Genomic DNA, 11,173 nt, shown 5'->3' with positions numbered 1-11,173 from the left:
TTATCTTACAGAGTATTTCACATCGGTGTACACACACTCATCTGATGAGACGGGTTTTCTTTTTTCAGCTTTGGTTTTCCTCTTGGAGAATTGCAAAGCCGCATAATTCAGTGATTCAGCTTCAGATTCCTGAATAATAATAATAATAATAATAATAATAATAATAATAATAATAATAATAATAATAATAATAATAATAATAAGACTGTAGGGGAATTTTTTTTTTACCTGCATCGTTGCTGGAGAATCTTCTACAGCAGTGTTAGCTGTTAATATAGACATACACTAATTAGTAGTTTTAAAAGAATTAAACTTATCTGTATTTCTAAACTGTATTTTTAACTTATGTGATAACAAAATAAAGCTCACATCTTGAGGTTTCAGGTTTTCTTCTCCTAAGTAATAAATAAGTGAGACAGAAAATCAGAAGTGCGCACAAACCCAAAGCCGATCCCAAACCGATCACTGTCCGTTTCACTGTCCGATCACCTATCATTTCTGATTCTGATGCAATAGTAACATGATCACCTATAAACATTGATCAGGATTCACTTAGTAAAAGTCTGTAACTCAGTGTTGTTGAAGAAAACACAGTTAACATTTCACTACTTCACTATTATTTATCTTCCAGCTTGAACATGTTAACAGTCATCAGGAAAATATCACTACATTAAACCAGGAGCTTAAACATTCACAATCAACTCAGAATCCTACCTTTAATTTGTAAATAAGTTCCATCTCCAAACACAATGTTGAATCTTGTCATTGCACAGTAGTACATGGCTTCATCAGACTGAGTCATGCTTAAAATTATCATTTTGCAGCAGTTTGAAGATCTTTCTATTCGAAAACGAGATTTTTGGAATCCAGTGTGAAAAGTTTCTCCACCACTTTTATACACTGTGACTACAATCTGAGGTTTTTCTCTCGTTGGTTGCTTAAACCATGTAATTATTCCATCTCTATTTTCAGAAATACAACACTGTAGAGTCGCCGAGTCTCCGATATTCACATTGAGCTCTTTATCAGGCTGATAAACTGGTGGCTTTGTTAGAGATTGTGCAGTAACCCAGTGTCTACCAGGATGGAGTGTGTCTAGAACAACAAACACTCTGATTAGTTAATGAATGTAATTCAGATATTATTATATATATGAACAACATTAATTGTAATAATTTGCTCATATTACTTACACATGGTGCTGAAGATGAAAAGTAAAATCCAGAAACTGCTCATTGTTCATTTCTTATCAATTCTACAGTGTTTGTATCTCATTTATTAACAGAATGTGAACGCACTTGAAACACGGTTTGATTTTATATTCATACTACAGGCGGTCTGTACTGAGCACGCTCAGAATATGACATGTGATTGGTTGAATTTAAAAGAAAAGGGATGTACCACAATTATGTGGTATTCTGACCTGCCTACATCGTTATAGATGTTATGATCAAATGGAAAATGTGGTTTACTCGTACACTCACATGTGTCTACACTAATATCTCACTGTTGTGTTTTTTAACTGCTCATTTTGCTCACAAACAATTCAAATTGAATTGTAGTGTAAAGAAATGCCAAACAAGTCACTTTGGATTAGAGTCCACACAGATTTGTCCCTAGATATTCCTGTAGTCATGTGGGATTGTCAGTGTTGTGTTCAGCAGAACTGTGATTGTATTGAAGTGTATGATAGAACTGAACATCTTCAGATATACAGTATTTGTCTACAATGTTCAAATAATAGCAAGGAAAGTCAAAGTCTGCCCTGAGATCTGAAGTCAAGTCAATAAGCTTTTACTGTCATTTCAACCATATATAGTTGAGGATATATAGAAGAGTGTGTGTGAGGGGTGTGTGGGGTGAAGAGTGTGTGGGGGGTGTGAGGTGAAGAGTGCATGAAGGGTGTGTGTGAGATTAAGAGTGTGTGTGAGGGGTGTGTGAGCTGAAGAGTGTGTGAGGGGTGAAGGGTGTGTGTGAGATTAAGAGTGTGTGTGAGGGGTGTGTGGGGTGAAGAGTGTGTGTGAAAGGTGTGTGGGTTCATTCAAAATGCTGCCAGTGTTGTGGATGCAGCGTGTGGTGTAAATGTCCATGATAAAGGGAAGGGAGACTCTGATGATCTTCTCAGCTGTCCTCACAATCCGCTGTAGGGTTTAGTGATCAGAGACGGTGTAGTTCCCAAACCAGACAGTTGCTCAGGATGCTCTCCATGCTTCATAGGAAGTAGAGACACTGCTGGGATTTATTACTGATGGAGTTTGTGTTTGACCAGGTGAAGTTCTCTGCCAGATGAACACCAAGGAATTTGGTGCTCTTGATGATCTCCAAAGAGGATTCAGTGGAGAAACATCTCCTGAAGTCAACAACCACCTCTTTATTTTTTTCAGCATTCAGAGGCAGGTTCTTGATACAGGCAGCCCTGTGGAGTCAGTGTGGTGGTGCTGGAGATGCTGTTCCTGATCCTGATTAACTGATGTCTCCCAGTCAGGAAGTCCAGGACCCATGTGTAGGGGGAGGTGTTCGGGCCCAGCAGGCTCAGCTTCTTAGTCAAGTGTTGAGGGATGATTGTGTTGAATGCTGAAATTAAGTCAGTCTTTATTGTCCAGGTGGATGAGGGCCAGATGAAGGGTTGTGTCACTGGCATCGTCCGTGGAACGATTTGCAAATACAGGCGTGCAATGAAGGTAAGAGCTGTGTCTTGAGTCCTCATGACAAGCTTCTCAAATCACTTCATCATGGGACCATAGACATTGAGGCAGGACACTGTAGACTTCTCTGACACGATTTAGTTTTATAAAATATAATATAGATTTATGTTAATAAAATTACTATAAATACTGCAACATTTCCTCAGGAATTTAATGCAACAATTCTTTCTACAACTACATGACAGAGCTTGATAGGTGAGATTTTACTGCCACCTAGCGGGTGAAAGCGGTATTTATTAAAGTTATAATTCGTTTGTTTCAGCTTTAGATTTAACAAATAACATAAAATAACGGAGGATGTTCACAGTAAAATAATCATTTTAATTTAAATGCCTAAACCTAGAGGAGTCTGTGTCTGTATTTTATTATTTATATCTTTGATAACATGTCTATAGTTTTTATGTCTCAGTATTTAGTTGTTTAGCATAGCAACATTAGCATTAGCTCAGTATTTAGCATAGCAACATTAATCACAGAATAACAAATACAGTGTGACCTTTGGTGAATGAGTGAGTTAGATACTGAATCTGTGAATCAACAAGTCAATGAATCAGCAGCTGAAATAGGCCATTATTTAAAGACAAATGTAAATAAAGGCAGTTAAATAAATTTTAAATCATATGCATGAAGGTTAAACCAGGTTCAGGCCTCATGTCTCATTGACTACTGAAATAAATCTTGTGTGTTTATGTTGAAAAAATGTGAATTTTATAAAGACTAGAGCAGCAATTATTAACCAAATTAGTGATGAAGATCAGGGCACTGAGCACACAGTAAAGATTTTAAAGGAGATTTTATGCTAATAGTTTCTTGTTGAAATCAATAAGTCGACTCAAGACATAAGTGAAAGTTAGCATTAGAGAATGGAGATGCTGAATGCACTTCACAAAAGCATCTTCAGATATACAGTATTTGTCTACAATGATCAAATAATAGCAAGGAAAGTCAAGGTCTGCCCTGAGATCTGAAGTCAAGAAGCTTTTACTGTCATTTCAACCTTATATAGCTGAGGCAGTACACAAGGGATGTGGTAGCTCAGTGGTTACGGTGTTCGAGTGGTTTAGTGTGTGAGGGGTGTGTGGTGAACAGTGTGTGTGAGGGGTGTGTCGGGGTGAAGAGAATGTGTGAGGGGTATGTGTCGGGTGAAGAGTGTGTGTGAGATGTGTGTGTGTGTGTGTGTGTGTGTGTGTGTGTGTGTGTGTGTGTGTGTGTGTGTGTGTGTGTGTGTGTGTGTGTGTGTGTGAGGGGTGAGGAGTGTGTGTGAGGAGTGTTTGGGGTGAAAAGTGTGTGTGAGGGGTGAAGAGTGTGTGTGAGAGGTGTGTGGTGTGAAGAGTGTGTGTGAGGGGTGTGTGGGGTGAAGAGTGTGTGTAAGGAATGTGTGGTATGAGGAGTGTGTTTGGGGGTCTGTGGGGTAATGAGTGTGTATGAGGGGTGTGTCAAATAAGGAGTGTTTGTGAGGAGTGTGTGGGGTAAAGACTGAGTGTGAGGAGTGTGTGGGGTAAAAAGTGTGGGGGGGAGTGTGGTGTGTAAAGGGTTTGTGTGGTGTGAATATAGTGTGTTTAAAGAGTATGTGTGGGGTGAAGAGTGTGTGTGTGAGGAGTGTGTTGAGTGAAGAGTGTGTGTGAGGGGTGTGTTTGGGGTGAAGAGTGTGTGTGTGAGGGGGGGTGTGCGGTAAAGAGTGTGTGTGAAGGGGTGTGTGGGGTGGAGTGTGTGTGAGTGGTATGTTGGGTGAAGAGTGTGTGTGAGGGGTGTTGTTGGGTGAAGTTCCTGATCCTGATTAACTGATTTCTCCCAGTCAGGAAGTCCAGGACCCATGTGGAGGTGGAGGTGTTCGGGCCCAGCAGGCTCAGCTTCTCAGTCAGATGTTGAGGGAAGATTGTGTTGAATTCTGATCTGAAGTCAATGAACAGCATTCATAAGTATGTGTCTTTATTGTCCAGGTGGATGAGGGCCAGATGAAGGGTCGTGTCACTGGCATCGTCCGTGGACCGGTTTGCAAACTGCAGGCATCCAGTGAAGGTAAGAGCTGTGTCTTTATGTCCTCATGACAAGCTTCTCGAAGCACATCATCATGGGACAATAGACATTGAGGCAGGACACTGTAGACTTCTTTGACACAATTTAATTTTATAAAATATAATATCGATTTATGTTTATAAATTACTATAAATACTGCAACATTTCGTCAGGAATATAATGCAGCTTAATTAGTTCTACACCTACATTTTACAAACAGAGATTGATTGGTGAGATTTTACTGCCACCTAGCGGGTGATAGCGGTATTTATTTACATTACAATTCGTTCGTTTCAGCTTTAGATTAATTAAAAAATAACATAAAATAACGGAGGATGTTCACATTAAAATAATAATTTTAATTTAAATGCCTAAACCTAGAGGAGTCTGTGTCTGTATTTTATTATTTATGTCTTTGATAACATGTCTCTAGGTTATATATCTCAGTATGTAGCATAGCAACATTAATCACAGAATAACAAATACAGTGTGACCTTTGGTGAATGAGTGAGTCAGATACTGAATCAGTGAATCAACAAGTCAATAAATCAGCAGCTGAAATAGGCCATTATTTAAAGACAAATATAAATAAAGGCAATTAAATAAATTCTCAATCATATGCATGAAGATTAAACCAGGTTGTTTATGTTGAAAAAAAATGTGAATTTTATAAAGACTAGAGCAGCAAAATTAACCCAAATAGTGATGAATATCAGGGCACTGAGCACAAAATAAAGATTTTAAAGGAGAATTTATGCTAATAGTTTCTTGTTGAAATCAATAAGTCGACTCTAAGACATAAGTGAAAGTTAGCATTAGAGACTGGAGATGCTGAATGCACTTCACAAAAACTGTTGCTGGACAAAGCTGTTGCTGGGTGTCAGTTGTGGTCAGAATTTGTCTGATGAATCTTTGCTATTTTTAGTCTTCCTGTATAAGCGCAGCAAAGTGGTAACACGTACTTGTGCAAAATAGTTTAGCTGCAACAAACAGGATGTACTAATACCTTTAAGTGCACGTGTTATATGAGGTGGTGGTGCAGTCTATCATGGCGATGTTTACTGAAGTATATTTAGTTATAATATTTTATTAGATAATCTCACTTGGAATTATATGTTTTTAAAAATCAGGTGGTCAAAAATATTTGCACGATCACTCATAGTGACAAATCAACAAAAAAGTCCTCCACGTTCAATAACTGAACAAAGGATGTACGTTGCAGTGTGAAAATCTCTATTTACTGATTGTGTGCATCTCTGTCAGTATATTTAAGACCAACTCACAACTTTTTTAAAGACACACTAGTAATGGATCATTTATTATTATTATTATTATTATTATTATTATTATTATTATTAGAACTAATGTAAAAAAATACACATTTTTACTGAAATTGCTCTTTAAATTTATTGTAAAAAAAATTAGATACAAAATCTGTAAGAAAACACAAAAATTATACAGCAATATATAAAAAATCATACATTTCATTTTTTATTAGATTTACTGCTGGTGAAATGTAAGATCAGGACAATTGAAAGAAATCATCGTGAAAATTTCAAGACTTGACATTAATGTAGATTTCTAACTCGTAATGATAATTAAGGATTATATTTTACTCTAGTCGAGATATTTTTCTTTGCTAAAAGGTTATCTTTGTGTAATAGTACCATGTGTTTGATCATGAGACATTTATGTTATCTTACAGATTTCTTCACATCAGAGTACACACACTCATCTGATGAGACGGGTTTTCTCTTTTCAGCTTTGGTTTTCCTCTTGGAGAATTGCAAAGCCGCATAATTCAGTGATTCAGCTTCAGATTCCTGAAAATAAATAATTTAAATTTAAATAATAATAATAATAATAATAATAATAATAATAATAATAATAATAATAATAATAATAATAATAATAATAATAATTAAACGAGTAATAACACTTTAGGGGAAAATAATTTTTTACCTGCATTTTTCCTGGAGCATCTTCTACAGCAGTGTTAGCTATTAATATAGAAAAACACAAGTAGTTTTAAAATAACTAAAATTTACTTTATTTCTAAACTTTATTTTTAATTTATGTGATGACAAAAAAACTCACATCTAGAGGTTTCAGGTTTTCTTCTCCTCAGTATGAAATAAGTGAGACAGAAAATCAGAAGTGCGCACAAACCCAAAGCCGATCCCAAACCGATCACTGTCCATTTCACTGTACGATCACTGATCATTTCTGATTCTGTTGCAATAGTAACATGATCACCTATAAACATTGATCAGGATTCACTTAGTAAAAGTCTGTAACTCAGTGTTGTTGAAGAAAACACAGTTAACATTTCACTACTTCACTATTATTTATCTTCCAGGTTGAACATGTTAACAGTCATCAGGAAAATATCACTACATTAAACCAGGAGCTTAAACATTCAGAATCAACTCAGAATCTTACCTTTAATTTGTAAATAAGTTCCATCTCCAAACCCAAGGTAAGGTGTCGTCACTGCACAGTAGTACATGGCTTCATCAGACTGAGTGATGTTTAAAATAGTCATATTGATGCAGTTTGAAGATCTTTCTATTTGATAACAAGACTTTTGGAATCCATTGTGAAAAGTTTCTTTACTATCTTTATACACAGTGACTATAATCTGAGGTTTTTCTCTGTTTGGTTGCTTATACCAGACTATTATTTGTTTTTTTGAACTACAACACTGTAGAGTCGCCGAGTCTCCGATATTCACTTTAAGCTCTTTATCAGGCTGATAAACTGGTGGCTTTGTTGGAGATTGTGCAGTAAACAAGTGTCTACCGGGATGGAGTGTATCTAGAAAAACAAATAAATTAATTAAGGGATAAATTTATTTTAAATATCAATATTAAACACATGATTAAAGAAAAAATATTGAAATTCTTTCCACATACAGCTTCATTTTCTTTTATTGTAATAAACTTGCTTTCAAAATACATCAAACTAGATGGAGATAATTTACTCATATTACTTACACATGGTGCTGAAGATGAAAAGTAAAATCCAGAAACTGCTCATTGTTCATTTCTTATCAATTCTACAGTGTTTGTGTCTCATTTATTAACAGAATGTGAATGCACTTGAAGCGCGGTTTGATTTTATATTCATACTACAGGCGGTCTGTACTGAGCACACCCAGGATCTGATTTGTTGACATGTGATTGGTTGTATTCATTGATGACGTGATTGGTTGTATTTAAAAGAAAAGGCATGTAACTGCCTAACTGCCTGATCTGCCTACATCTACACCACATTTTTCCATATTTGTGTTGTGTTGTTGTACAGAGATATGTGTTATAGATGTTATGATCAAATGGAAAATGTGGTTTACTCGTACACTCACATGAGTCTACACTAGCATCTCACTGTTGTGTGTTTTAACTGCTCATTTTTCTCACAAACAATTCAACTTTTTTTTAGTGTAAAGAAATGCCAAATAAGTCACTTTGGATTCGAGTCCACACAGATTTGTCCCTAGATATTCCTGTAGTCATGTGGGATTGTCATTGTTGTGTTCAGCTGAACTGTGATTTTATTGAAGTGTAGAACTGAACATCTTCAGATATCCAGTATTTGTCTACAATGATCAAATAATAGGCAGTAAAGTCAGTCTTAGCATGACGTCTGTTTTTGTCAAAATATAAAATATATAACAGTGTATAATTGCCAGTACATCAATTACCATAAATACAACATAATTTCCTTAATTGTTTAATGTAACTTAATTCTTTCTAAATTTTACTAATAGAGCTTGATGGGTGAGAATTTACTGCCACCTATAGGGTGATAGCGGTGTTTATTTAATCAGTATTTATTAATTTACTATAAATGGTACCTCAGCAGTTACAGTAACATTGATCATTGTGAGTTTAACTGACAAAACCGATTGTGTGAACAAAACTGTTAACCTTGAGCAAGACACTAAACTATACACTAAACTGTTCAGTTTTATAAATACAGTAGAATAAGACCTCATTATCTCTCCATCACTTATGTAAACTTGTATGATGTTTACTTCCAGTTGCTTGACATGTTTGAGATTTTAAAAAATCATAAATTGCTAGAATTACAGGCTGTAATAGTTTAGCTGCATTTGTTATGTGATAGGATTTCTTCACTCGAGTTTCAACACCATGGACAGCGACAACATCCTAACCAGGTGCTGAAATAGAGGCCTGTGGTCTTAAGGCTGTGTCCCATAACTCATAACAGATAGTGTACTAAACTTTGTGTTGCTTGTTATTAAAAATGTTTGCCTTTTGTGGTACTAGGTTCAGGTAAAGAGGATGTCGAACCGTTTACAGTTTATGTTTTCTGGATGTTCCTTGAATCCAGCCTTTCTCATACAGAGAGAATTATGCAGAGATGTGCTATCAATACAAACTGCATTACATACTGGATATACCAATAAAAAGTGTTCACTTTGAATGCATTATAAATCATTACAACTAGTATATAAATTAATTAGTTAAATAAATACATAATTAAGTAATTGTGTATAAAATGTAATAGATAAATATATATATATATACAGAAAGATAGACAGACACGCAGACAGACAGACAGATAGACAGACAGATAGATAGATAGATAGATAGATAGATAGATAGATAGATAGATAGATAGATAGATAGATAGATAGATAGATAGATAGATAGATAGATAGATATAATCACACGCTCCAGTGTCACCTAAATGAGGATGAGGTTCACTTTTGAGTCTGGTTCCTCTCAAGGTTTTTTCCTCTTCCATAAGGGAGTTTTTCCTCCCCACAGTCACCTCAAAAACAACTCAGACTTGCTCAGTGGAGATAAATACAAAGACATTTAAATATAAGTCTAATATTAATCTTGAATTTTCTATTAATCTTTATATTATTCTTTATATTAAGCTTTTGTTCTATGTTTATGTTCTGTAAAGCTGCTTTGAGACAATGTCAATTGTAAAAATCGATATACAAATAAACTTGAAATGAATTGAATAGAAAGGTTATTACAGAGGATGAGGATGATGGGGATGACAAAGAATAAAACAAGAAGTCTAATTTTACACAAATTCAAGCAACAGATTGACACAGAAACAGCTTTGTCACAAACTGACGCTAATTACAGATACATAAGGTGTTTATTAATGTTCTACAGCATTATTACACATAAATACAGGGTTATAATATGAATTATTCTAAAACAATACAGTTCCTATTAATAACAGTTAACATAAGGACTTGTACACATCACATGTGATCTATATAAGATAAGGATATTAAAAACAATGAATAAAATGTGTAACAGTTGACATTGTTCTGCCATAAGACATAATAATCCAGTGGCATCGTGTGATCTTTGAGCGATTACTTGAGTCTGACGCCACTCGATTTATCTTGCCTGGTGTCATGTGATTAGACTCAGTGAAAATGGCGGACGGAGTTCAAAACAATGCTGTTAAAGACGCTAAAACAGGAAGGACGGCGGGGGAACAGGACAGTCTGACAGGAGAGTCGGATGCAGAACGGAAGGATAAAACTGTCGAGAGTTTGTGGTCGGCGCCGATTATGTCGTTTGCCCGAAAAGCGTCTGAAAGCATCAGCAGCGGCAGCTTGCGGAGGTCCTTATCCGGGTGTGAGACTCCTAATCCGGACACATCTGACTCCAATAAACAGGGTGGGACTTTTATAAATATATACACTTATAAACACATATAACTACACATATATCACCATATACACCTCTGACTCCTCTAAACAGTGGGGGATATATATATATATATATATATATATATATATATATATATATATATATATATATATATATCAGTGTGTGTGTGTGTGTGTGTGTGTATGTATATATATATATGTATATATGTGTGTGTGTGTGTGTGTGTGTACACACACACACAAATATCACGTATATACATATATCAGAAGAAGTTTTCTGTACAGCTGTGTGTGTGTGTGTGTGTGTGTGTGTGTGTGTGTGTGTGTGTGTGTGTGTCAGTCAGTCAGTGTGATGATGATGTGTGTGTGTCAGTGTGATGGTGTGTGTCATTGTGATGTGTGTGTGTCAACACCATCACACTGACTCACTGCTGTATAGCAAACTTGCATTATAATTTGTCACTGGAACATGACAATGTCCCTGTGCACAAAGCACAGAGCTCCATGATGACATACTGTGGAGGTTAAGTTTGTAGCATAAGGACTCGAGTGTCCTGAACAATGACTCTGACTCTGACACAATGAAATGAACACAAATCCCCACAGTCACACTACAGCATCTAGTGGTAAGCTTCCTAAAAAAGAAGAGAGAGCTCCATTTAAAAGGAAATGGGAATAAACCTAGAACGAGATGTTCAGCAAGGACAGTGTGATGGTCCATGTACTTTTGCCTATAATAGGGAACATATCGCACAAATACAAATATTATTGCAGACTT

At 35.9% G+C, this 11,173-nt stretch overlaps 2 protein-coding genes and 1 gene segment (V, D, J or C); 1 reads left to right on the top strand and 2 right to left on the bottom strand.

Moving 5' to 3' along the window:
• LOC125139156 lies at positions 1-1,330 on the bottom strand. The segment is given in 5 exon segments: positions 1-129; positions 229-266; positions 370-395; positions 715-1,095; positions 1,194-1,330. Coding segments are annotated over 4 exon segments (465 nt in total).
• Positions 1,331-6,214: 4,884 nt separating this feature from the next.
• On the bottom strand, positions 6,215-8,099 carry LOC113646078. The gene is made up of 5 exons (XM_047802165.1): positions 7,718-8,099; positions 7,164-7,538; positions 6,819-6,977; positions 6,684-6,721; positions 6,215-6,544 (listed from the first exon to the last, which is right to left on the bottom strand). Exons 1-5 carry the CDS (start codon positions 7,758-7,760, stop codon positions 6,416-6,418), a joined length of 744 nt encoding a protein of 247 aa, XP_047658121.1. The 5' UTR covers positions 7,761-8,099; the 3' UTR covers positions 6,215-6,415.
• Positions 8,100-10,144: 2,045 nt separating this feature from the next.
• The window catches only part of LOC125139148 (RUN and FYVE domain-containing protein 1-like), an 11,653-nt gene continuing 10,624 nt past the window's right edge, over positions 10,145-11,173 (top strand). For both annotated transcript variants that reach the window (XM_047802124.1, XM_047802123.1), the window contains exon 1: positions 10,145-10,402. In XM_047802124.1, the coding sequence (XP_047658080.1) occupies positions 10,156-10,402 (247 nt within the window). In that variant the 5' untranslated portion in view covers positions 10,145-10,155. The remainder of the gene's footprint in view (positions 10,403-11,173) is intronic.

Source organism: Tachysurus fulvidraco, chromosome 17 (assembly GCF_022655615.1).
Source record: "Tachysurus fulvidraco isolate hzauxx_2018 chromosome 17, HZAU_PFXX_2.0, whole genome shotgun sequence".
Classification (NCBI taxonomy): domain Eukaryota; kingdom Metazoa; phylum Chordata; class Actinopteri; order Siluriformes; family Bagridae; genus Tachysurus; species Tachysurus fulvidraco.
Note: the sequence above shows the minus strand (reverse complement) of the source record. Positions and strands in the feature narration are given on the sequence as shown.